The 27,697-nt window shown below is 40.5% G+C and overlaps 2 protein-coding genes across 2 annotated transcripts in view; one reads left to right on the forward strand and one right to left on the reverse strand.

The window, feature by feature from the left end:
• Window positions 1–17,721, forward strand: part of LOC113428424 (uncharacterized) — a 109,812-nt gene extending 92,091 nt beyond the window's left edge. Inside the window, exon 3 of the mRNA XM_087953372.1 lies at window positions 12,426–17,721. Coding sequence (XP_087809498.1) covers window positions 12,426–13,553 — 1,128 coding nt within the window. The 3' untranslated portion in view covers window positions 13,554–17,721. The remainder of the gene's footprint in view (window positions 1–12,425) is intronic.
• Window positions 1–27,697, reverse strand: part of LOC113426492 (uncharacterized) — an 807,865-nt gene that overhangs the window by 348,379 nt on the left and 431,789 nt on the right. The window lies entirely within an intron of this gene.

A 27,697-nucleotide genomic window follows, 5' to 3' on the forward strand; every position in this document is an offset into this window, starting at 1 on the left:
GGGGCAACTATGAATTGTAGGATCTCCCAGTGGTGCCCCATCTCCAGCTTTATGGGTTCAGTGACTAAAGTCGCAGGTGCACCCCTCATTAGGTCCATCTTCCCTGAGCCTTTGCATTCCCCGGCAGCTCCGGGTGTGACTGCGAGAAGCCACTGGGATTTTTTCAATGGAATTTGGGTTAATGTCAGCATTCCAAGAAAACTCTTGTGACAATTCAGAACTCCGAGGCAAAGTCCATCAAAGTAAGAATTTATTAGAGAAATCATGTTGGCACATCTGGGGAAACCCCAAATCCAAAATCCCACATTTTCCCCCACCCACACTAAAACTCACACCCCGCCCTGTCCAATGTCATGCACATCATGAGACCCAATCTGCATCTTTGGTTGCCACCAAACTTAGGTCATTTCCCCTGCAGGTGCCATCAACCCGACCTTGATCTCACGTGAAAATATGTTGTTATGGCTATACTCCCTTTGCTTCGCTCCCTTTCCTGCAGCTCTCTCATCCCCCCACTGTGGCAGCCCTGTTTAGACCCTCTCAAGATGGATCCAGGGCTGACACCCTACACCACCTGCCCATACACTCAATCCAGCAGCAAGTTGTCCCTGCAGCAAGTTAGCCATGTCAAGTTGTCCTGCAAGGAGTTGGAAGAGGCGAGTTGCCCCATTTTGCCAGACAGTTTCAAATTTAAACATGTTGAAAGTTTCTAAATTGTCTAAATTTTAAAATTTTAAAATATTTAGTTTTCCTTTCCTCTCACTCATTTTGGCACCGTTTCTTTTTTGCACAACTGTCATGTCTCATTATGATTAGGAGCTGAAAAGCTTAAAATGGGCCAAAAGCTTCTGAATCTTTGACAGGTTCTTGCTTTCCAAAACAATGTTCATTATTCAACTCAGTGAGGACAAATTGTATTTAATAGACCCAGATTTCTGAATAAAGTAGCACAAGGAACAGAACAGAACAAATTGAAAGACTTTGTGGTTGGCTGGCTACTGCATGAGTTTATTGCCAAGAGTGGTTTTTCTTTTCATTCCAATTCTGCAATTTTTCCTTTGTGTGGGGGGAGGGGAGGTAGAGGATAAAAATAATAATTTATGTCATAATTAAAGAGTTAAGTGCAGAGGAGAGATAAAGAAATATTAATTGAATTTCAATGTACAAATGAAAATATTAAAACTAACATAAAGGAAATAGCAGAATGCTGAACAAAACATCTCCTTACAATAACAAGGAGATAAATTAGACCCCAAAAACTTACTTACTCTATGTATCTAACAAAATTGAGCAAGCTAAAAGACAACCAAACACCAGAGGAGATGGTCCATGGGGCCAAGCCAGAAGGACTGAAATGTTAAAAAGTTATTACAAACAATTTTATACATTCTCATAACATACCGGAGGAGGCAGCTAGGACCCTGGGGGAGCCATGGATCACTATCCCTGCAGGAATGAGGAAGAGGCGAAAGAAGGGGAAGAGGAAGAGAGGATGCCATGCTGGGGTTCTCCTTTTGGCTGAGTAAGTTTCCACACAAGCCTTCAATTCCAAGTATATTTCTTACCAATGCAAGATCTCTGACTTAACAAAATGGATGAATTAAGGCTACAGATTGCAAAGACTAAATTCATCAAGAATTGCTGTGATTGTTAATCACAGAAACTTGGCTTCATTCACTCATTCCAGATGCAGCTGTTGAGCTGGAAGGCTACATAGCTCACAGGCAGGACAGGACTAGAGATTCTGGCAAGATCTAAGGGGGAGGTTTAAGCCTTTATGTGAACAAAAGCTCGTGTATCAGTACAAAGACTGTAGACAGCCACTGCTCCATGGATCTGGAGTATATGACTTAAATGTAGACCCATATATTTTCCACAGGAATTCAGCGTGGTTTTGATTACTGCAGTCTATATCCCATCTGGTGCCAATACCACCATAGCTTTGGGATTCTTGTATAACATTGTTAGTAATCAGCAGAATGAGTATCCTGATGCTGTCCTCATGCTGTGCATATCATAGCGGGGGACTTTAATCAAGCTGATTTAAAAGCAGTGCTCCCTAAATTCTATCAGTATGTTAAGTGTGCTACTAGAGGAGCAAACATATTGGACAAAGTATATACCAACATGGCTATAAGGTCATACAATTACCACATTTGGGACAATCAGATCATATGTCACTGCTTTTAGCACCAGCGTACATCCCTCTTAGGAGATGGGCTCTGCCTATAATCAAGACAGTGAAATCTTGGCCAGAAGATGCTTTCCAACAACTTCAGGATTGTTTTGAGAACACAAATTGGGACATCTTTTACCACCCTGACCTAGAGGTGCACACTGCAACTATTCTGTGCTATATCAAGCACTGCACAGATACTATCACTGTGGATAAATGTATTAGGATCTATCCCAATCAGAAGCCCTGGATGACCAAGGAAGTCCAGCACTTCTTGTGTGACAGGACCAAGGCCTTTAGGTGATGAGGCAAGATACAGTGTTGCCAGAGCTAGTCTGAAGAAAGGTATTCAGAAGGCCAGGAATGATTATAAGAGGAATTGAGAATAATTTTTATAGAAATAACATGAGGCAGGTGTGGCGAGGGATTCAACAAATTACTAACCATCAACCAACCAATGTCATCCCTGCTGAGGGGGATGCTTCATTGGCAGAGGAATTAAATCATTTCTTGGCTTGCTTTGAAGTGGAGACATCAGAGACTGCTAAAATACAACCACCAGCCAATTGTAGCCCCCACCTCATTGTGGAGGAACAGGAGGTGAGGAGCATTCTGAAGGCTATGGACCCTAGAAAGGCTGACAGTATCTCTGGCCGAGTGCTTAAAGACTGCTTGGCTGGAGTCTTTACCAGGAACTTCAATTGATCTGTGGCTCCCAAGGATTTAAGAAATGGCAGCACCACAAAACTCAATTGCAGGAAATACTTCAGCAACAGTGGACAATGCCTGAAATACTCTAACTGTGGTTTCACATACAGGGCGTCGCTGGCGTCGCGATGATATGGCATGCGATCTTGGAGATCTGAGATCGCTGCCGATATCTTTGCTCCTGGACGGTCCAAACGGATCTAAGCCATCCCAAAGAGACGGTGAATGTAAAGAGTGCATCCTGTCAATCCCAGGGATATCGCAAAGTCCCTGGTAGATCCAGGAGAAGCTCTTTTTGCCAACGGAAAGAGGCAGCCATTAAAGCTGCTGAAGTTGGGACAGCTCTGAAACGGAAGAGAATAGAAAGAGAAAGTGTGCCGGTTTGGTGAGAATTTTTTCTTCACTTTAAGATTTAAAAGGACACCCTAAGGAAAAGAAAGAATCTGTAAAATTTCAGACAGAAGTGATTAAGCAGCGATTTTAAACAGGAAGTCAAATTAATTTTTTCTTTTTTTTGCTGGACTCTTCATATATGATTTTTTACTTTGAACTGGACTGGTCTTTTTTTTCTACCTTATTTTTTCTTTTGTCTCTTCTTTTTGTCTTTATAATATTTTAGGCTAGAGATTCCCTTTTAGCTTTTTTTTTTTCTAAACCCTTTTTCCTTTTTAATTAATTTTTATAATAATTTGTTTGGAAAAGGAGGGGGAAAGTGAAAACAGAGGAAACTTTGGAACACTGCCAACTAGAGGCTTAGAAATATTGTTTCTCTTTTTTTCTTTCTCGACCAGACAAAGCTGAGAAAGAATTCAGACTTCTTTTCAAGGACTTTGAGCCTGTTTGATAAGATAAAGGGAAGAGCATGGCAGAGTATTATTGCAGGTGCTCTTCTGGGTTTCTATCAGTAGCTGGAGTCTGATGTTGAAGTATACAGAAAAAAGACGATAAGACTCTAGAGAAGAGAGCTATAAAACTTAACAAAAGCCTTGGATAACTAAATAGGTGCAGTGTGTTCTTTTTCTCTTTTTTTAAGTTGGGCTCACACCCCCTTCTTACAGGTTATTATTTGTAATAGTTATTTGGATCTCTGGACTTTTGGAACCTGCTTTTGTCTTTTTTTTCCTTTTGGAGCCTTATTTTTATTTTTGCATTTTATTTTAAAGGAAAAGTCTTAGTATTAATGTTTTCCTTTTTTTTTTAAGGGAGTAGGCTTTTTCTTTTTTTCTCTCTCCCTCTCCTGCATTTTTTATTTACCTTCCATATTGGTTTTTTTTTTTTTTGTGGCTTCCTTTTTTTTGTATACTTTTTCATACCTGACACTTTTTAATTGGATTAAGGTGTTGAACAACCTGAAGAAATTCCTTTTTCTCTTTAGTTTTTTACTTTTTATTTTTCTGCCTTCTACAAGATTTAACAATTTTTTCCTTTCTGTGTTTATGGTTTTTTTCCTTCCTTTTTTGAGCTTTTACTGCTATTTAACTAATTAATTGGATTAAGGTATACAAGAACCTGAAGCAATCTTTTTTTTTCTATCTTGCTTCTTTTCTTCCACTATTTTTACTTGGATTTACAATTGGTTATTTCACGAGTGGATTAAGGTCTAGAAGAACCTGAAGATTTTGAATTGTCCGAAAATAGCAGGAAACTAACAGCGGCTGGTTCCTCAATTCCTACTTCTTCCTCTTCACCATCTGGAGGACAACGTTCAATACAGATGATGTTACAACAAGAAAAAGAACAGGAAAAGGTGACATTGCAGATGATAATGCAAGGAATTCAGAGCATACAAGCAAGAACAGAGAATATTTAAAGGAGAACAGAAAAAAATGATGAAAAGGTGGAGAATATTCAACAAATGATGATGAAGTATGATGAGAAATTCAAAAAAATTGAAGAAGATAAACAAGGAGATAAGAAGATTGGAGATATTGATGGCAGATTAACAGTGGTTGAACAAGATAAAAGTGGGATGCTATTACATGTTATTACAGCTGAAACAGATGCGTTTTGGTAAAAAATTCATTCAAGCAATAGAAGCTATATATCATAAGCAAACAGCAAAGGTAATGATAGAGGGAGAATTAACGGACTCTATTGATATAAGAAAAGGAACAAGACAAGGGTGTCCACTGTCACCTTTGTTGTTTGTGTTAACCTTGGAAGTGCTAAACAGAAATATTAGAGAAGAAAAGGACATAAAAGGGATGAAAATTAAAAAAGAACAATTTAAATTGCAAGAATTTGCAGATGATCTGGTTTTCATCTTAGAAGATCCACTAGAAACAGCATTAAAATTGATAGAAAAGATAGAGGTATATGGGAAGGTGGCTGGTTTGAAAATAAATAAAGACAAAACAAAGATTTTGGCAAAGAATATGTTATCAAGACAAAAGGAAGAACTGGCGGATGTATTAAAAACCCAGGTCACGAATAAGATCAAGTACTTGGGGATACTTTTGACAGCAAGATGTAGTACACTAAAGGAGAACAACTATATTAAACTTAAGCAGCAGATAGCGCTAGATTTGGCAAAATGGGAAAATTTACAACTGTCATTAATAGGGAGAATATCAACAATCAAGATGAATATATTACCCAGAATTTTATATTTGTTCCAAACAATTCCAATTAGGCTTGAAAAAGATTATTTTGAAGATTTAAATAAAATTGTGTGGAAATATATATGGCAAGGTAAGAAAGCAAGAATAAAATTAAAACTTTTGCAAGATGCTAGAATAAGAGGAGGATTTGGTTTGCCTAATTGGGAGTTGTACTACCAAGCTACAAATTTGATGTGGGTTAAGGAATAGATAACATTAAGAAATTCTAGATTGTTGACACTAGAAGGACATGATCTGTTGTTGGGGTGGCATGCTTTTTTATGGTATAAAGGAACTAAACACAGGGGTATTTTAGAAGACATTATATATGGGAGTCTCTGTGGTTAAACTGGGAGAAGACTAAAGGGCAATGTTATTTGAAAATTCCAGTCTGGCTATCAACTATTGAAGCTTTTTCCTATCCTATAATATACAAAAAGGAACAAACAGTTAGATATGGTAAAATATTGAATGAAAAGGGTGAACTTAAATCTATGCAAAAATTAGAGGAACAAGGTATAAAGATGAATTGGTTTTCATATGCACAAATACATTCAAAGTATGATAAAGATTCTAAAACAGAAGGTTTCTATGATAAATTGACTGATTTAAATAAGATTTTGACAGGTACTGATGAAAAGGTGATTAAAAAATTGTATGGATATCTATTAGAAATTAAACTAGAAGAAGAACAAGTTAAAGAAACAATGATTGTTTGGGGGAAGAATTTTGGATATGGGATTGATCTAGAGAAATGGCAAAAATTGTGGTCTCAAAATTATAAAATGACATTGTCAACAGCATATAAAGAAAATTTGTGTAAGATGTTTTACAGGTGGCATTTTCCCCCAACAAGAATAGCAAGAATGTTCAAGAACAAATCTGAAAAATGTTGGAAATGTCATCAGGTACCTGGCTCATATTACTATATGTGGTGGACTTGTGCAGATGCCAAAAAATACTGGATTAAAATTCACACATGGTTGGAAAAAATGACAAAAAAGCATATAGACTTGAAACCAGAGATATTTTTATTGGGAATTTTACCTGAAATATATAGTAAAGAATTGAAATACCTGATTGTAAATGTATTAACAGTGGCTAGGATTGTATTTGCCAAAACCTGGAAAAATGAGAAAATACCATCACAGGAGGAAATTATTAAGAAAATATTGGAATGTGCTGAAATGAGTAGATTGACATTTGAAATCAGAGAACAAGATGATAAACAATTCTATAAAACTTGGGATCTATTCTATCAATGGTTAGACAATAAAACAATTTTTGGGAAACATTTCTACCATATAGAGATTACCACTACTTCCTTCTTAGCCCCCATTTGCTAGAGCCTGCTGCATATTTTTCTCTCTGTGACCTAATGGAGACTCTAATAAATCCTTGGGAGCCACAGGAAATCAGTCATAAATTTTTAGAGAAGTTTTGATTTCCATAAATTTTTAGAGAAGTTTTGATTTCCAGTGAGAGTCATCCTTAAGAAAGATGATTATGTAATTCTTTAAAACCTTCAGGAAGTTTTAGGGCTCAGCACATAGCTAATCGTAGTAAGCTAAGCAGCATCACTTTTCACTATTTCACTTTGCTCAGTTGCAACGATCGGTTGGTAGAAGTAAAAAATGACTTGATAGCATTAAATCATTGAAAACATCTTGCAAGCGCCTTACGTAGTAGAGACGGGACAAGCGTGTTTTTCTGACTCCTATCTGGAGATGGCGATGGCGATCAGGTAGCCTGAGAAGTGCACAATACATAAAAAAGGAGTTAAAACCATCGAGTTCTGAATTGCTAGAAAGGATGGGAGAAGAGAAGGACAGAGAAACTTCCTCTTCTGAATAGCTCATGGGAGGAAGGTGGTGTGCAAAGCGGCTTCTGTGCTCTTCCCAGGATGGAAGTAGCCGCTGGCAGGTGAGTTGGAGGCAGCAGGTGGGAGGAAAGTCCGGGACCAAGTCGGGCTGTTCGGTTCCCTCCACGGCCTGAAAGCAGAGAAGCAACTGGGCTGAAGCGTGTCAGCTGCTGCTGCTCCTGCAGGTTCCTTCGCTCCCCAGATCGGAGCCCGCTGGGGCTGCACGCTGTGAAACTGGTGGCTGCAATTCTCTGCTGGGGGAAGATCTAAGAAGCCTCTCTCAAGTGAAGGTGGATCCTTTGGGAATGGCTCCCCTCCAGAGGTTGTGGGGGCTCCGTCACTGGAGGCTTGTGACAGGGTTGGCTGGAAGGGATCTTGCATGGCTTCTGTTCCTATGCCCTGCTCAAGCAGGAGTGTCAGATCCCTGTATCTGTCATTTCTTCAGTGGAAGAAGAAAAAAAAGGGGGGGACGACTGATAAAGAAATCCTTTCTTGATGTAACCTGAATATATTTAACCTTATATCGAATTTGTATAACCCACACATGATACAGTGGAGGGAGAAAAGCCAGATGGCCAGAACCTATCACCTCCTAGAGGCACAGCCAGGAGATGAGAAGATCATAAAAATTCCACAGTGAGATGTATCCGGGGAATCTCTTGAAAAAGTTCGTTCTAAAAGGGGGGATTAGGTATGTCCTGGGAAACTGAGAAAGATCGTTCCTACAGAAGGGGTGGGGGGAGTTAACACTGGCTTTTGTTTCTCTAAATACACATTGAGATAAGGGGAGGGGTTCTAAACTCCCTTATGTATCCCTGTGTGCCTGAGGGACCTCAGACGTTGCTTTGAACTCCGACATGAATTGTCTCATCTCAATAAAGGATACCTTTTGATACGTTTGGTTCTCAGAAGTTCATTCTTGCTAATTGAATGGGAAAAAGTTCTGTAGCCTGACAAGGAGACTCAGTATCATTTCAGACAAATGGCTGTCCAGTCTCTGTTTAAAAGACACCAGTGATGGAGCACCCACAACTTCTGAAGGCAAATCATTCTACCAATAGTTCTCGGTGTCAGGAAATTTCTCCTTAGTTCTAGGCTGCTTCTCTCATTGATTAGTTTCCATCCAGTTTTTTGTCCTACCTTCAGGTGCTTTGGAAAATTGATTGACCCCTTCTCCTTTGTGGCAACTCCTCAAGTATGGGCAGATGACTATCATGTCATTCCTAGTCTTTCCTTTCACGAGACTATTCACTCCCAATTCCTGCAACCCTTCCCTATATGTTTTAGCCTACTAATCATCCTTACTGCTTACTGGTTGCAGTATTCCAAGTGCGATCTTACCAAAGCCTTATAAATTGGTACTAATACTTCATGTGATCTTGATTCTAGTCCTCTGTTTAGGCAGCCTAGGATTGCATTATTTTTTTTTTGGCCATTGCATCACACTGTTAAGTGATATTAAGGTGATTGCCCACTGGGACTTCAAGATCTATCTTGCAGTTAGTGCTATTGAGCCAAGTTGTACTTATTCTCTCCCTTGACATTTGGTTTTTCTTCGCTAAGTGTAAAACATAATTTTTTTCTCCATTGAATTTCATTTTGTTGGATAGGACCCAGTGTTCAAATCTATCAAGATTCTTCTGTATCTTGAGGTTGTCTTGTAGTGTTTTGGCTATTCCTGCCAGCTTAGTGTCATCTCCAGATTTGATGAGTTCCCCTTCTATTCACTCATTGAAATTGTTTATGAAGATACTGAAGAATACTAGGCCTAAGATAGAGTTTTGGGGTACCCCACTGCTTACTTCCCTCCATATAGATGTAGTTCCATTGACTAACCATTGAGTGCACTTTGTCAGCCAGTTACAAATCCATCCGATGGTGATGCTATCTATTACACATGTTCTTCATTTACTAAGAAGTAGATCGTGTTCTACTTTATCAAATGTCATACTGAAATTTCAGTATACTGTGTCCACGGCATTTTGGTGCTCTACTGATTTAGTCACTTTCTCAAAGAATTAAATAAGATGTCAGCTTTAAAATTCAGCTGTCACATTTCATGGAAGGGGGGGTGGAGGAGTTGAAAAGTTCAAGGTTATTCTGTATGTCGTATTAAGAAATTCCAGGTGCAGTTAATTGGTTCTCATGATTAAGAAGTGTAGAAGTGGGAGGAGAGAAAGTGGATTCTGTGTAACAAGAATTTGGGAAATTACCTTTGACATACCAGATCTGTTTCTAAATAAATCAATTGGAGAGAAAATGTCTCGGAGTGATTGATATCATGGATACTTTCTAGATGCCTTACAGAAGATTTGTTTGGCATGATCTTTTTTCAACAAACCTATGTTGGCTTTTGGTTATAAGTTTGTTTGCTTCTAAGTGTTTGTAGATCTGTTGCTTGGTTATCTTTTTCAGGATCTTCTCAGGCATTGATATCAGGCTGATTGGTATGTAGTTTTGTGAAAAATTTTCTCTTTTTTGAAGATGGGAACTGCATCAGTGTTCTGAACCAAGTCATGTTGGCAAGGCAAGGTTTAACTAGTGTCTGCTTATTGTTCACTGATCACAATGTCAAATGAAGCACCAATGGTGCCAGTGAAGCTCCGCCCCAGCCCTCAGCCCCCAGTCTGGATTCCCCTGCTCTAAAATGTAGGCTCTAGCTGACCATGAGGCAAAGAGGGAAGTAATGATAGCCATAAGTTCAAAGTTCTAACAACAAAAGCACGATCTGAGAGTCAAGTCCAAAGTCCACAAGAAAAGTCTGAGATTCAGAGTCCAAAAATACAGTCCAAAGTTCAAGAGACAGGATCCAGCAGGGCTGGGAAAGTGCACGTCAAAACAAGCAGGTGTTCCCAACAAACATACTTTTACCCAGCATCTGGTTAAATCACCCTTCCACAGCTGTTCCCTGTGAAGAGGGGTGCAGCTGCTTCCTCTCAAGCAGCCTTGCTGACTTCCTCTGAAGGTGCAGGAAAAACAAATGGACCAATTTTGGTTCTGCCAACCAGTGCACATATACGATTGCTGCTGTACATTCATGATCCCCATTTATGACCTTCCCAACTAGCTTCTGACAAGCAAATCAGTGGAGATACCAGCAGGAATTTGCAAGTCACAGTCATGTGAAATTGCCTTTAACAACCCACAGTGATTTGCTTAACAACTGCAGAGGGACAGGTGTAAGTTGACAGTCTTGTGTGACAACATGCTCATGATCGGACTGCTTAGTGTCCAGATACCAGTCCCAATTGCGATCAATAAGTGAGGACTACTTGAATTGGGATTTCACCAGAGTGGCTCCAGATAGTATTTTCTACCCATATTTGAATCTGATGACTTCCATGAGCAAAACAGGTGCTTCAAATTTTGCAGAAGCTTTAGGCATCATGTCATCAAGTATAGCCCCACATTTCTAAAATTATCTCAATGTCAGGGTTCCAAGTAACAGTCCCAACGAACTCAAAACTCTGAGGCATGAAGTTTCTTCAAAGTAAGAATTTACTAGGAATGCCCTATTGGTACAGCTAGTGAAAACCCAACTCTGAAGGACCTGAACTCATAAAATATCTCTATGATCTTTTTAGAGTTGCCAACAGAAAGGGAGGGAGGAGCAGTGCAGCCACTTGCAAACCAAAACTGCATTCCATAAATGTTTTCAAAGATAGCAACTAGGTGACCGAAGTTTCTGCCGTGCAAAATTCTAACTGGAGAGCATGATTGATGACTCTGGGCTATGGATGTGTCCCATTGGAGAATATGAATTAAGATACACCCAGGGGGTAGGGGAAAATCAGAGTCAAGGGTGACAATGAATTATGTGTCTCAGTGTTGGTTACACCCAGGCAGTGCTAGACAGTTTAACTCCCAATAAATCCTTTTTAAGTTTTGGAAGTTTGGCTCGAGACTCATGATTTAAATGGGGGTAACTGCCAGAATCCTGACACTGAGGTTTTCCCCACCCACATCAAAACCCAAAGTTTTTGCCCCGAGTTCACACATTCATCACATGGTCCAACCAGGTCACAGTCCTCTTTCAGCTACCTTTGTAGGTGTCTGTATCTGTATTTCTCTTTGTGTGCAATTAGAATAATCTATACCCAGCATTTCCAGATAGATTTGATGATAAGCCTTTGCACTGTAAGAATTTTTGATTGACCCAAATCAACAAGAGAATTTCATGATTGAATGGATATTTGAACTTGGACCTTGGCAGTCTTTCATGTGTCAAATACAACAATTTCATAAACAATTAACATTACACTTTTCTTTGAATCCTGTAGGCAAAGAAGATGACAATAAGAGCACACTGGATAACTGACAATAACAATCAACTTTGAAAAGGAAAGAAAATCAAGCCAGAAATCAAAATATTTTTCATGTTTCATACAATTCTCCTTCTCCAGCAGCAGATAGACAAAAGAGAGAAAATTAAGAAATATTTCAAACTGGAATATATAGATTATACAGAACTCAAGCATACATTACATGAAAAGTCAAGGGAGCTTATTTTTTATTTGGAAAAAAAGGTAAATATCTTTAGGTCATTAGGGAGGAAAAAATCACTTGGAGAGCCACGTAGGCAGACAGAGACACAGGCCTTGCTCATGGAGAAAAAACCCAGCTTTAATCAAAACATTACTAAACAATGGATAACACATATTTTTGACTTCAAGAATATAAGTGTTGGAAAAGCTCCATAGATGCGCCTATTGTAGGAAAAACATAGATTAAAAATTATAGCTGATTATGCACAGGAAGATCCACTCAGGAGAAAAGTTTTAAAAGTGCTCCAATGTGGAAAATACTTTAGTGAGCATAGCAACTTGGTGATGCATCAGAGGACTCACATCATGTATGAGTATCCAGATTGTGTGAAAGTTTCGTTGGAAATTCCCACCTCAAAAGACAACAGAGGACTCGCATAAGAGAGAAACCCTTTGAATGCCCTATCTGTGTGAAAAGTTTCAGTCACAATTACAGCCCAATGAATCACCACAGGACACACACAGGAGAGAAACCCTTTGAATGCCCTGATTCTGAAAAATGTTTCAGTCAAAATTCCAAAGTGGTGATACACCAGAGGACTTACACAGGAGAGAAGCCCTATCAATGTCCTGATTGTGGGAAAAGTTTCAGTCACAATTCCAGCCTGGTGACACACCAGAGGATTCACACAGGAGAGAAACCCTTTGAATGTCCTAATTGTGGGAAAAGTTTCAGTACAAATTCCAACATGGTGAAACACCAGAGCACTCACAAAGGAGAGAAACCATTTGAATGTCTGGATTGTGGGAAAAGTTTCAGTAACAATTCCCACCTCATTAGACACCAGAGGAATCACACAGGAGAGAAACCCTTTGAGTGTCCTGACTGTGGAAAAGGTTTCAGTCAAAATTCCAACCTGGTGATACACCAGAGGACTCACACAGGAGAGAAACACTTTGAATGTCCTGATTGTAGGAAAAGTTTCATTAGAAATTCTCACCTCATTAGCCACCAGAGAATTCACACAGAAGGGATACCCTTTGAATGTCCTGATTGTGGAAAATGTTTCAGTGAGAATTTCAGCCTGGTGAAACATCAGAGGACTCACGCAGTAAAAAAACCGTTTGAATGTTCTGATTGTAAAAAAAGTTTCAATCATACTTCCCAGCTCGTGTTACATCAGAGGAGTCACACAGGAGAGAAACCCTTTGTATGTCCTGATTGTGGGAAAAGTTTCAATCACAATTCCAGCCTGGTGACACACCAGAGGACTCACACAGGAGAGAAACCCTTTGAATGTCCTGATTGTGGGAAAAGGTTCAGTCGGAATTCAGACCTGGTGAAACACCAGAGGACTCACACAAGAGAGAAATGTCCTGACTGTGGAAAAAGTTTCAGTAACAATTCCCGCCTGGTGACACACCAGAGGACTCACTCCAGGGAAAAACCATATATGTGTCCAGATTGTGGGAAATGTTTCCTTTGGAACTCTCGGCTGGTGAGTCACCAGAGAACTCACACAGGAGACAAACCATACGAATGTCCAGATTGTGGGAAAGATTTCAGTACTAAGGATAGCCTTCTCAATCATATGCTTATACACACAGGGGAGAAACCATTTAAGTGCCCCGAGTGTGAACGGTGCTTCCGGAAACCTTCCAACCTTATCGCACACAAGAAAATCCACATGAGGCCCAAAGTGATGAGTGTAGAGAAGGCTTGAATTTCATTTGAAATATCCTATTGTAGTTTCAGCTGATAAATTGACTCTTTAATTTGATTACAAAGAATTTGCCTGATTTTTTGTCATTAAATATGTCATAGTATTAGATGGGAAGGAGGAAAGAAAAAAATTGGAACATGTTAATTTGATAAGGGCTATTTGGCCATCAGCAGCAGAAGTTGTTGGATTTTGATTTTTGCAGAAATTGGACAACTCTGCAAAAATCTTTTTAGCAGTGTTCTTGTGGTCTACCGGCAGCCTGCGGAAATGGCAGCAGAGTTGGGCAGTGGGGAAGAACATAGGCCAGACTGGGAATCTGGGGAGGACTCGGACGAAGGTCCTGCATCCGATACAGAGATGGGGCCAGGGCCATATGGGAGTTATGTGTTGCCTCCAGAATCTGATAGCAGCGAGACAGAGGAATAAGGAGAGCCTGTTCCCAGTGTGCGCGTGCACAAAGCTGCTAGAAGGCAAGAACAGTTAAGACAAAAGGGGTGACTCAGGATTAAGATTTGGAGGTGATTGGCCCTCCCATAAGACATAAAGGAGGAGCAAAGGGACAGGAACCTTTGCAAGAAGCAACTTTGTTCGTACTGGTCGGTTTGAAACCTGAAACTCTGTGTTGAATTTGTGTTCCGTTTGGCCTTGTATAACTAATTGGAAATTTAGTTGTTGGCAGCATTTCAGGGAAGATAAAGGTGCGTGCTTATCAGACTTATCCTGAAGGACTTTGGAAGATTTCCATGGGACTATTTACAAACTGTTTGAGACTCATAACAGGCTGTGAATGACTAAAATTCACAGCCATTGAAATAAAGAAAAAAGGGTTTTGGGACTAAAAAGGGTGTTTTGTTAGTGTCTCAATAAGCCTTGGTCAGAACAGTTCTTTCAATTTTTATCAAAATAATTGATAGAAATACCACATGCAGAGTCCCCACCTTCTCCCTGGGTATCCTCACTATTTTCAGCCCCAGCCAGCATCTCTTCAGGATAAGAGCACTCAGGCTATAGTTAGAGATTGTGGCTCCTCATACAAGAAGAAAACAAGAGGAGAAGAGAAATTGTTTGTTTGTTTTTTGAAAATTTTATTGATTTTTAAAAACAAACATAAATGAACAAAACATAGAACATAAAAACATAAAACATCTTTTTGAAAGCAGCCTGATCCCGGGTTACATCTCTTCGTGCAGACACAAATTCAAATTCATGCTCATTTTTATATTCCATTCCATATCTTATTACCATTCAACATTTTCTCTATAACTTCTCCCCTCTTTCAACTTTCTTAATTTTATTTTATTTATTTCATCTCAATTCAAATCATCATACTTATATTCTTTGTCTGTCCTATTTCAGCTGTCTATTATCTTTTCTCATTTAGCAAAATTTCTCCTGTGATCACTGATTGGAGTATGACGCCTTTATATCTTTCCCCTAAAATTATAACACTTAATATAATACATAACTTCCGTTCGGATTCTCCTTGGTACATTCTAAAACTACACAATGTATTTTTTTTAAAAAAAGAAAAAATTATAAATATATGACATAATTAAAACAATCCATACCAATTCAATTCTATCATTGATATTAATATTCATTTAAATCTTGAACATTTTACACATTACTTTTCAAATAAGTATCATACTTCTATGGAAACACATATAAACTTTCCATAATTACTTCCCTCCCACTTCACTTATATTTTATAAAACATTGAATAGTTAAAATGTTCCCATTCCTTCCTAGTTCAATTCTCTCATTTATTTCATTTATTTTGTCCACAAAAGTTTCACTAAATTACACTATTTTATTCCACTTTTTAATCATATGTTGTTTCCAATTTTCTAACATTATTTCTATTACAAATATAACAATACAATCTTATGTACCTTTACAGAATCCCTTTTTCAGTTAAATTTTCACCCATTATCTCTAAATAAATCCGGTTTCTTTACATCTTGCTCCAGACCTTTGTAACTTCTCTTCCCTTCCTTCTTGCCTTTCTTCTCTCTCCCCTTTTTACCCCCGTCTCTCCACCTCCATTTCCCTCTTCTGTATTCCTCTTTTCTGTTGCTTTCCAACATTATATCCCCTTTTCACATTATTTTTCCCTTTTTTGGCTGTTTTTTTAGGTCTTAAATTCTCCATTCTCTTTCCCCCCTTTCCCTTTTGTTCCCCAAATAGAATTACTTGTTCACTAAAAATGGCTTCTTCTTTGTCCCAATCTTCTTGTTGCGCAGTTTTGTTGTTTCTTGTAGACACCAATCGCCATTTCTAAGAATTGAAAAATGGAACCAAAGGAGCCCTTCCCTTCTTGTTCCTCTTCTTTATATTTTTTAAATTCGATTTTCAGTTCATTCAGTTCATCCAGAGGTGATGCCATTGTAGAGTTTTTGTTTTGTTTTTTAAAAACAACCACCCAATTGTTTTTAGTCATTCAAATATGATTTCCAAAAGTCCCAAAGTCACCAAACAATCCAAATACACACAAGCTGTTTCTTTTAACACTTTCTTCTTTTTTCACTTTCTCTTCTTGGGGTTACTGTTTAGTTGCAAAGTTCCAGTTAAAATGTATCCTTTAGAAGTCTTGTTAAGATTTAACTTTAAATTCTTTTAAATTCCAAGCAGTCTCCTCCGTCCAAGTCCTGCCCTTATTCTTTTCCTCTCCCTTCCCACTTATAGCAAAAAAAGGATTTTTTAGTGTTCAGAAATCTTTATTGTCCCTTTGGCATTTAATTATATTTCCAGTTTAATTACCTGTTGGTGCCAAAGCGGATTTTTCTGATTTCTTTATTCAGATCTTCTCGTCAGCGTGAGGAAGGAGAGTAAAGAAAAAAAACTTTCCCTTTTCACTTTCGTTCGCTGCTTCCGACTCTTCTTTGGGAGCGATGTATCTTTTGCAAAATTTAAATTCCAGGGTACCTTAGTTGTTACTTTTTGTCCCGGTCAGCCAAAAACTTTCACTTCTTAACTTCCTCCTGCACTTTATTTTCCGGCTGAGTGCTTCTTTGAGGCAGCCATTTCTGACCGCCGCTCTGACCGCCTTCGGGAAAGGGAGTTTAGCCAGCTGAGGAGGAGAGGTGCGGCTCCCCTCGACCCTGCTGGGTCTCCCTGTCTTCACCACCTCTACGGGGTGGCTTAGCCCCGAAGCCAGCTGGCTCGGGGCGCTCCAGCGGCGAGCCCAGGCAGAAACCGCACACGATCACGGATTCCTGCCTGCCGCCGAAGCCCTGCAAACCAGAAGCCTCAATTCACAGCCATTGAAATAAAGAAAAAAGGGTTTTGGGACTAAAAAGGGTGTGTTGTTAGTGTCTCAATAAGCCTTGGTCAGAACAGTTCTTTCAATTTTTATCATAATAAATGATATAAATGCCACATGCAGGGTCCCCACTTTCTCCTGGGTATCCTCAGTATTTTCATCCCTAGAATTTCCTAGCCAGCATCTCTTCAGGATAAGAGCACTCAGGCTATAGTTAGAGATTGTGGCTCCTCATACAAGAAGAAAACAAGAGGAGAAGAGAAATGGTTCATCTTTTCCTAACAATTGCAGAGGGATCAACATTTATTCTTTCCTAACAATTCCAGAAATTCATTGCACCAAGCATGTCTGCTCAGATTGTGTCAAGAATGAGGAATGAACATGGAATAGCAAATATATTGGAGGAGTTTGGGGCAGTGACAAAAGCAGTGTAAAATTTCAGATGTAAAGGCTGTTATGTCCTTCAGGTGACCTTCATGGAGAAGAGCTGTAAGAATATTGAGTTGGGAAAAGAGATTGTGTGTCAGGTCCCCATAGATCCCTATCGGGACACCGCCATTCTGGCAGGGAGGGCCTGAATGCCATTTTATGACCTTTTCCCATTTCTGTTCTTTTCTCAACTTTGATGTACTTTCCTGGGAATGGGAGAGGGAAGGAATTGCCTGTGGCCATCTGTTTTGTCTCAGCTCCAAGAGAACGAGCAAGCAGTGCCTGAGAATAACTTCTTACTACCTTCTCAACTCTGAGTCCTCACAACAACTTTGCACCTGTGGACTGGCTCGCCTTAGACTGGACAGAGGGGATGGGTTTTTACAAATTTTAACCTAACAGTTCTGAGCAGGAACTTCAGATCCTGCCTTGCTCTACTATTACTGTCTCTCAATAAAAGTTTCCTTTTGAAATCCCTCCTGTTTCAAGAGTTCTGCTTTCTTGAAGAGAGAGGAGAGGCAAGTTTGACCACAGAGTCTCCAGGTTTATTCGCAACTCCTGTTGTGATCTTCGTTTGGAGGTGCCTGCCTCCTTGTTAGTCTTTGATGGCAGGGGTGTGAGAGCAGCACCAAGGGGCTGACACTTTTGTGGTTTCCCGCTTGCTGGGGAAATGTGAGAAAAAAAGTGTACAGTAGATTATGTTTCATTTCTAAAACAGCATTGCGTAAGAATCATGAATAGATTTTGAGGGGTGAAAAGGAAAGTGCCAGCATTTATATAAAGATCGAGACAGGGTAATCCAACACTCTGTTCCCAACACATGGGAGACGTTTCCTGTTTTTCATTTCTCTCCCAGAGCTCCTTATTTTTTTTCAAATATTTATCCTTCAAATATAGAGAGGAACATTATTTGTAGCACCAAAAGTAATATTTTAGCTATGCAGATAAGATTATCCTGATTTTGCTGGGATTGGAAGACAGCAAAGAATTCCAAGATTGTTCATTTCATCAACACAATTCAAACAGACAAGTTACAATGTTTAAGGTCACATTGCATCTGATCCCTTTGAAGGATATGTGGTGACCAGGAGCAGATCAGGATTGGCGTGTAGAGAAACCAAGATGTAAACTCAGTGGTCTGTCTGGATAATCACTGGAGACTTTCCATGAGTGAGTGGAGAACACAACCTGTGTCACCCTGCTCCTAGGCATCGAGTACTGTCACCCACCCACTCCTATGCCCAGAAATCCCAAATGCATAGACTGAAGAAAATCGCCTTGGGAGATACGCAAACTCCATTACTAAAGAGATGAAGGGAAAACAACTCCCAAGTCTGTAGCACACCGCACACAGGGGGAATGATTGGAATTGTGCTGGTCACAAACTAAAGTGGAAATTATAATAAGGTGACATGTGATTGGTGTGCTTATTCTGTTTATTTCCCTCACAAAACATCCCTTTTCTTGTTTGCCCTACTATTTTACTGGCTTGCTTTCTTTGGATGTGATAATCTCGGTCTCACAGCTGGCATCTCCCCTGCCCACTGTGGGTGCCCCTGGTCCCCTTTGCTGGAGCCCAGTGCATTGGTGGCAGTAGGGAGTGGTGCCTGCATCACCATTGTCGTATCAGAGGTGCTGGGTAGGGAAGGAGTGCTCTGGGAACTGCCCTGCCTTGACTCTCGCCCAATTTGCCAACTTGCACTGAGCACCAGCTGGCCGGCAGGTATATGGGCGGCTGTGGCTGCTGCTTTGTGCCTGGACGCACTCTGTGCTCTATGGCTCCTGCTGCTGATGGTGGTGTGGTCAATCCTCTCACCAACCCAGCATGCTCTGCCCACCTGCTTGCTCACCTACCTGCACACCCAGGCACTCTGCCCACAAGTTTGCTAGCCCACCCAGCACCCCTGCATTGTGTTCACCCACTCACCTGCCTACACACTTCATGCCCTCTGCCCACCAGTTTGCTCACCAGCCCACACATCACTACCCCGTGAACAAAGGAAATAGCAGAATACCCAACAAAATTGCACTGTACGTAAAGGACCAATATATTGCTACAGAAATGCATGAAACCAAAGATGGAAACCTCCTAGAATGCATATGGGTCAATGTTATGTCTCACCTGGACAAACAAAGTAATAAGTCCAAACTTCCAACTGAAACACAAATAAGCAGGCAAGTCCGGTAACTACAGGGTTAACTTCCTTAACCCAAAAACATTCTTGGCAGTCTCACGCCAGCTATCTGCCAAGTCTGATAAGGAAGCACAAATCACAAGCCAACGCCACACACAGGAAAAATGCAGAAGCTTCTATCCCAAATCAACAAGTTGTCCCGAACAAGGAATCAGAGGTAACACGTCCACTTTTATTCCCTGTGGGGTATTGTCAGTCTCTCATCTCAGTCTCTGATTTGTTCTTTTTACGTTGCATTTTACGCTTCTGCCTGCGTCTTTGCCTTGCATCAAACCAGCATTCCTCGGCTTGATCCTCAGTCAAGTACTCCGGCACGCTCTCCTGATTATCTGCTGACACCTGAGGCACAACCAGGGAGGAAGGTCCTGGGGAGGAAGGCAATTCCAAATTCTCCAGCAACGCAGGCTCAAACCTCAGAGCCAAATCCTCCTCTTCCTCCTGGCTCAAGTCTGTGTCCTCCAGCAAAGCAGGCTCAAACCTCAAGGCCAAATCCTCCTCTTCCTCATTGCTCAAGTCTGTGTCTTCTAACAGAGCAGGCTCAAATCTCCGAGTCACAACAGGTTAATATAAAAGAAAAAAAGAATGACATGGCCATAGGTGTATATTATAGGCCACCCAATCAAGCAGAAAAAATAGATGTCCTTTTTGCCAGCCAAATAACAAACATATGCAGGAAACACACAACAATAGTAATCAATTGGAAATCTAATTCTGCACCAAGTGAGAAATCAAATAAGTTCCTAACCAACCTAGCTGACAACTTTGTTGTCCAAAAGGTAGAAGGTGAAACTAGAGGGACAGCCATACTGGACTTAATTCTTACAAACAGAGAAGAAGTGATAGAGGGAATTGAAACTGCAGGAACCTTGGGTGAGAGTGATAGTGTCATACTAGAATTCAACATAACACAAACACAAGCAACAGAACATAATGACACCAGAGCCTTGGATTTTAAAAGAGCTGATTTCAATAAACTCAGAGAGAACTTGGGAAAGATTCCATGGATGAAAATCCTAAAGGGGAAAACAACTCAAGAATCTTGGGAAACTCTAAAAAGTATGATCATGGAAGCCCAGACCAGCACAATACCACTGAGAGAGAAAAACAAGAAATCCAAGAAGAAACCAGCATGGCTCCACAAAGATCTCTCTGGCAAATTAAAAGAAAAAAAAGGACAAATACAAAAAATGGAAAGAAGGACATTAAACTAAGGCAGAATATCAACAGATAGCCAGAATCTGCAAAGACGAAGTCAGGATAGCGAAGGCTCAGAACGAACAAAGACTTGCAACAAAAGTCAAAGATAATAAAAAAAGTTTCTTCCAACATATAAATAACAAGAAAAAAATTAAGGAAAACAGTCAGTCCACTAAAGAGAGATGGCAAGGAAGTAACAGGCAACACAGAGAAAGCAGATCTGCTTAACTCATTCTTTGCATCCCTCTTCACGCAAAAAGAAACTATAGTTCAACCCACCAAAAACATAACTTTAAATGACAGACCAGAAATAAAATAAGTTAAAATAAGCAAAAATATAGTAAGAGAACACCTGTCTGATCTTGAGGAACACAAATCACCAGGGCCTGATGGATTACATCCCAGAGTTTTAAAGGAGCTGGCAGAGGTCATCTCAGAACCACTGCACCATATATTTCAAAAATCCTGGAGCACCAGGGAACTAACAGAGGACTGGAAAAGAGCTGATGTGGTTCCCATCTTCAAAAAAGGAAAAAAAAAAACAGACCCAGGAAACTATAGACCAATCAGCCTAACATCAATACCCAGAAAGATACTGGAAAAGATAATAAAAAAACAGATCTGCCAACATCTAGAAACAAGTAAAGTAATAACTAGCAGTCAGCACGGGTTTTTTAAAAACAGATCATGCCAAACCAATCTTATTTCATTCTTCAACACAGTGACTAAATTAGTAAACCAGCAAAATACTGTGGACATAATAGATTTCAGCAAGGCATTTGACCAAGACCACAACCTACTTCTTAGTAAGCTAGAAAAAAGTAGAATAGATAGCACCACCACTAGATGGATTCACAACTGGCTAGCAAACCGTACTCAATGAGTAGTCCTTAATGGGTCTAAGTCTACATGGAGGGAAGTAAGCAGTGGGGTGCTACAAGATTCCATCTTAGGCCCAGTACTCTTCAATATTAGCAACTTAGATGAGGGAATAGAAGGGGAACTCACCAAATTTGCAGATGATACTAAACTGGCAGGAATAGCTAACACCCAAGAAGATAGGCTCAAGATCAAGATGGATCTTGACAGACTAGGACACTGGGCCATATCTAACACAATGAAATTCAATGTAGAGAAAAGTAAAGTCCTACACTTAGGCAAGAAAAACCAAAAGTACACATATAGAGTGGGTGAAACCAGACTCAATAGCAGTAACTATGAGAGGGATCTTGGAGTCTTAGTGGACAACCAGCTAAATATGAGCCAGCAGTGTGCAGCAGCAGCCAAAAAACCTAATGGAATCCTAAGTTGTATTAATAGAGGGATACAATCAAGATAAAGGGAAGTACCAATACCACTCTATAAAGCCTTAGTAAGACCACACCTAGAGTATTGCATCCAGTTTTTTTTCACCACATTATAAAAAAGATATTGAGACTCTAGAAAAAAGTACAGAGAAGAGCAACCAGGATGATTAGGGGACTGGAGGCTAAAACATACAACGAACGGTTGCAGGAACTGGGCTTGGCTAGTCTAGTAAAGAGAAGGACCAGGGGAGACATGATAGCGGTCTTCCAATATTTGAGGGGCTGCCACAGGGAGGAAGGGGTCAAGCTATTTTCTAAAGCACCTATAGGCCAGACAAAGAATAATGGATGGAAACTGAACCAGGAGAGATTTAACCTGGAAATAAGGAGAAACTTTCTGACAGTGAGAACAATCAACCAATGGAACAGCTTGCCCTCAGAAGTTGTGGGAGCGCCATCACTTGAGACTTTCAAGAAGAGATTGGACTGCCCTTTGTCAGAAATGGTGTAGGGTCTCCTGCTTGGGTGGGGGGTTGGACTAGATGACCTACAAGGTCCCTTCCAACTCTGATTATCTGTTATCTGTTAAATATCTCCTTGCAATAACAAAGAGATAAATTAGACCACCAAAATTTACTAACACCATGTATCTAACAAAATTGAGATAACTAAAAAAAAAATCAAGGACAATCAAATGCCAGAAGAGCTGGTCCATGGGACCAGTCCAGAAGCCACCAGTACCCAAATCAGAGGAACACTCCATCTGCTCAGAAGAAAAGTCTGAAATTCAGATTGAAAACTGGAAAAGGATCAATGGAGAATAAGGAGCAGCTGATTGCAAATGTCTTGGACTGGATCTTGAAAGTTGCAGACTTGGATTTGCTATCGGAGCAGCAGGAACAGCTCAAGGGGTGGATTTTGAGGGGAGGAAGAAGGTTGGTTTGGTGTAATGGTGAAGGCCCCAGATTAGAGACAAGGATATGCTCAGTCCCAAGTCCAAACCAAAGTGCAAAGCCATCTGTCCAACTCCAGCCTTACCCTAACTCTCAGGCTTAAGAAACTGGAAAGGGGTGTAGAAAGTTAGCATCCACCTGTCTCCTAGAAGAATAAAATATTTTACGAAATATTAAAAAAGGAAGAATATTATATTTCCCTGGATGAGAAATTCAGAAACATGCTCTTGGAGACAGAAACTCAGTCCCAGCTCCTTGCCCCCAGCAGATATTTTGGTGCCAGCTTTTCTACAAGACAAAAGATAAGGTGACCAACCGTCCTTTAGGGAGGACAGTCCTCCTTTTGTAAGTTCTGTCCTCTCTTGAAGAGTGTCCTTCTAATGTCTTCCTTTTTGATATTTAAAGACTAATCTGTAAATCTCTGTATTTGATCGATGACAGAACTTACAAAAGGAGGGCTGTTCTCCCTAAAGGAAGACAGTTGGTCACCTTACAAAAGACCTTCAACTCCAGGATGATGGGATGATCCTTCAGCCACAGTAGGAATTGCCCTTCATTGTATCACCCAGCAAGATTCAACCAAGACACAGACAGCCTACAAAGTTAGCTATGACCCCTGCATAGCCACGTGGGAGTCTAATAACAACCAATAGAATACATTTCTTGCACAGGAACAGGAAGCTCAAGGGCAAGGCCCCCTCCTCCATGTGTTCAGCTGCCCAGGACCTAAAATCCATGTGGTCCTGTCCACCAATAAACCATCTTTCTAATCAGCCTCCATGTTTCCAGTATCTTTCTCCCTACTTGGAACTGAACCCAGACAGATATTTCTTCCAAGCACTTCCAAAACCCCTTGCCAAGGAAATCCCAAGGCCAAACACCAAGTGTGAGCAAAGGCACCAAAAGCAAATATCTGGGATAAGGCTCAAGGATGCTAGATGAAAAGACATGAGTTCTAATATTGTGTTAGGCATGACAACACCTTCCATGAGCTATGAAATATTGAGAGGCAAGAAGTATATCTCGGTAGGTAGGCAGGCTTTCTGGGGACATTTACCCTGCAAATTACAGCATGCTACCTAGGAAGTGCTATGTATGCCATCATGAGTTTCTGAATGAAAAGAGAATAAAATAAAGGTAGTCCTCAACTCAAGTTCATTTAGTGACTGTTCAAACTTACAATGGCACTGAAAAAGTGACATGACCATTTTTCACACTTATGACCGTTGCAGCATCCCCATGGTCATGTGATTTACATTTGGATGCTTGACAGCTAACTCATATTTATGCCAGTTGCAGTGGCCTGGAGTCACGTGATCCCCTTTTCCGATCTTCAGAGGAGCAAAGTCAATGGGGAATCCAGATTCACTTAGCAACCGTGTTACTAATTTAATAACTGCCGTGATTCACTTAACATGTGGCAAGAAAGGTCATAAAACGGGGCAAAAATTATTCAATTTCTCACTTAGCAACATAACTTTTGGCCTCAATTGTGGTCATAAGTTGATGACTACCTGTATTTGTTGAGTTTATTATATTTCAGCTTCCTCCATACAACAGAGCTTAGATCCGATAACTAAAAGGCCACTATCACTATCCAAACTTTACAAGATCAGCATTAAAAATGGCAGTGTAGGGTGTCCCTGTAAAAAACCTATAGTACATGTGCCGGAAGTGGCACGCAGAGCCATTACTGCTGGCATGTGAGCCCTCACCCAGAAAAGGTAAACTGCGCATGCCGCCCGCCAGCTGATTGTTGGGTATCTGGTGCGCATGCGCGGGGCGCAGATGGGACACTTGCGCATGCACAGAAGCATGCAATGCATGTGGGGGTCACAGCGCATGCGCAGGAGGCATGGGAGGCCCTCAAGCAGTGCCTTCTGGGTAATGGCACGCGAGCACGAGCAGACAAGCGCGCACACAATTAGCACAGGAGCCCAAAAGGGTTAGCCTTTTTCCAGGCCCTGCTGTATAGTGTTCTAAGCCCTGCTGTATAATTTCATCTATATGTGACCTAATGGAGACTTCTCTGCAAATAAATTTACAAAATTTATACATGGCATTTAACATTTAGCAGTTGTTACACAAAAGAGATGCCAAAATACCCCACCAACCACACAAGGGAGAGCTGAAGCCAGACTCAACCACCTGTCAGTGGTTGGGCTGCAAGCAAACCTCGAGAAGAAGGTAAGTAAGTTTAGCTAGCAGTTTTACGGACAGCAATCTCCGCATTCCCCCTCGAAGCATATCTTCCCCCTGGAAGACGCTAGTGGGTGGCAAGGGACACAAAGATCTCCCTGACCTCCCTTTGAAACCAGTTGAGCAATTGAGTAAACTGCGAGTTCCCTTAGTTGGCAGCCTAAGCGGAGGGGCCCGGAACTGCCCATTGCAGGTGGTAGGTGGAATCAGCTTCTTTAGCGACCCCCCTGCGACCCATTCCGTCCAAGTGGTTGCAGTGGGAAATTGGGGGCGGGGGGAAATAGGGCTATTTGAGGGGACGAAGAAGAGTGGCTGGCTTGGGAAGCAGAAATGCAGCGGGAATCTTGAGATCGTCTGATATTTACTCTGACAACGGTATACGTACGTGACTGAGTTTGCAGTTGGGAACCCGATGCGTAGCCATGCCTCGCCACCAGCCGCTTCTAACAGCCGATAGAAGTGACTGGTGACTCTGCCCTTGGTGTGCTTATATCGGCTGATAGAAGCGGCCTCATGGCGAGGTGAGTGCGCGTGGGGCGCTCTAGGTGGGGGTGCAGGTGGGGGGAGGAAATTAAGTCACCCCCCAAAAAATAAAGCCTAGCCTGATTTTATGAGAAACACGGTATCTGTTGCCTGTTTGACAGGAATACAGTAATCCACTTATGAAGAGATCCAGAAATGCTGTAAGAGTTTAGTTTTAACAGAAGTTTGTCATGTACCACTGAATCAAAGGCTTTGCAGAAGTCTATGTAAATTACTTCTATAGCTTTACCCTGGTCAAGTAGAGTAGTCCATATGTTTTTGCAGTGTAGTTGAAGATTACAGGCCAATTTTTTCCTGAAACCAAATTGTTTTTGGGAGAGTAGGTTGTTTGACTCTAAGTGGAGGGTGATGAATTGGTTAATGATTGATTCCATGACTTTGCACGTGGCACAACACAGTGAGATTCGTCTGTAGTTTTCAACCAGGCTGGGGTCACCTTTTTTGAAGCTAAGGACCATAAATTTGGTAAGGAGCTGGTTCTGAATGATATCTCATATACAGTATAATGCTTAGGGGTTCCGCTATGGCAGAGGAGAGCTTTTTTAAGAAGTATGCACATAATCCATCGGGGCCAATAGGGATAATTTTAGATTACGTAGTGCCTTTTCTACATTATCTTCTGTAAAGTCAATATGTAGTAGGTCATTACAGTTAGTTGTGGTACGACTAGGAAATGTCGGGCATGAACCATTGCTGTTTACAAAGACTGAACTGAAGAATGTATTGAAGAGATTGGCCTTAACGGCTTCATCATTGCAGTCTTTCCCATTTGGTCCTTTTAGGGATGGGATGGTTCTTGAGTAAGTTTGGTGTTTACAAAATTGTAGAATGCACTGGTGGATTTTGTACTGAGGAGGTTTTCCTCTTGCTTGCAGTAGTAATTTGTGTATTCTGTCTTTATCTGTCAGCATAAGGTGTTGTATTGGTTTTTAAAATTTGCTACGTAGCTAGTTTTGTTTTTATGCCATGGCGATCTTTTTTTTGATTGAAGTTTCCATATTGTTATGGGTAATTTGTTTTGTTTGTTTGTGGGGGTTACTAAAGGTACATATAGTTTAATGACTCTTTCAAGTTCAAACAAAAACGCATTATAATGGTCTTCTGCAGTATTACAGCTAGAGAACAGAATGTGCCAATCAAGAGATGATAGGTCAGCATCTATGAGATCATAGTTGGCTTTTTTGAAGTTGTATTTTGGGGACCATCATTATGATCCATTTTGTGAGGGCATAAATTGAGACAAAAGTCGATCATACTGTGGTCACTGAAAAAGGTTCCTGTATTTGTAGGCCATATATTGAGTTTGAGCGCTTTGCAGAAGATAAGGTCGAGGCAATTATTGAGTCTAGTGTTGTTAGTTACTAATTGATCCAGTCCCAGTGTAATAATGACATTGTATATGGTTGTATGTATGGGTTCAGATGTACATTCATTTAGGGTCCAATTTATAAGAGGTAGATTGAGGTCACCAAGGAAAATAAGAAGGTGTGTGCAAGAGGCAGCCCACGTTAGCAGTGAAGTTAGGTTGTTTGCATGAACTATGTCATAATCAGGGGCTCTGTAGCATAGTAAGAAGTGGATTGTGGTATTTGAGGACAGTTCACATACCGTGGTGTTAGAGTAATAAATAAAGGAAAGAAGTAAAATATATAATAGCATTATGTAGAAGTATTTATCACTCTATAGGCATGTCTCATCTTGATGTTAGGCAGTTGTTTTCTTATATATATGTAGAAGTATTTATCTCTATAAGCATTTCTTATCTTGCTGTTGTGAAAAATATTTCTTTAACTTTCACGTGTTCTAAAACTAGTAATAACACAAATACAATCAGTTACACCCCTCTCCTATTGAGATATATGATCGCCCCATCTAAATCAATCTGAATCCATCTGGTTTGTTTCACCCCCCTGAAAATGAAACATACTTTCCTGAAATGTACTTTCCTGAGAACTGTAACTCTCTACATCTGAAGGAATAAACACTTTTTGAAGTATGTTGTTAATAGCCCTGTTAAGCGATCAATTAACAGACGATAGGAGAAAGGATACTGAAAGAT

Source organism: Notechis scutatus, chromosome 2, assembly GCF_049901735.1.
Source record: "Notechis scutatus isolate UNSWTSFEM ecotype Mainland chromosome 2, rNotScu1.2, whole genome shotgun sequence".
NCBI lineage: Eukaryota > Metazoa > Chordata > Lepidosauria > Squamata > Elapidae > Notechis > Notechis scutatus.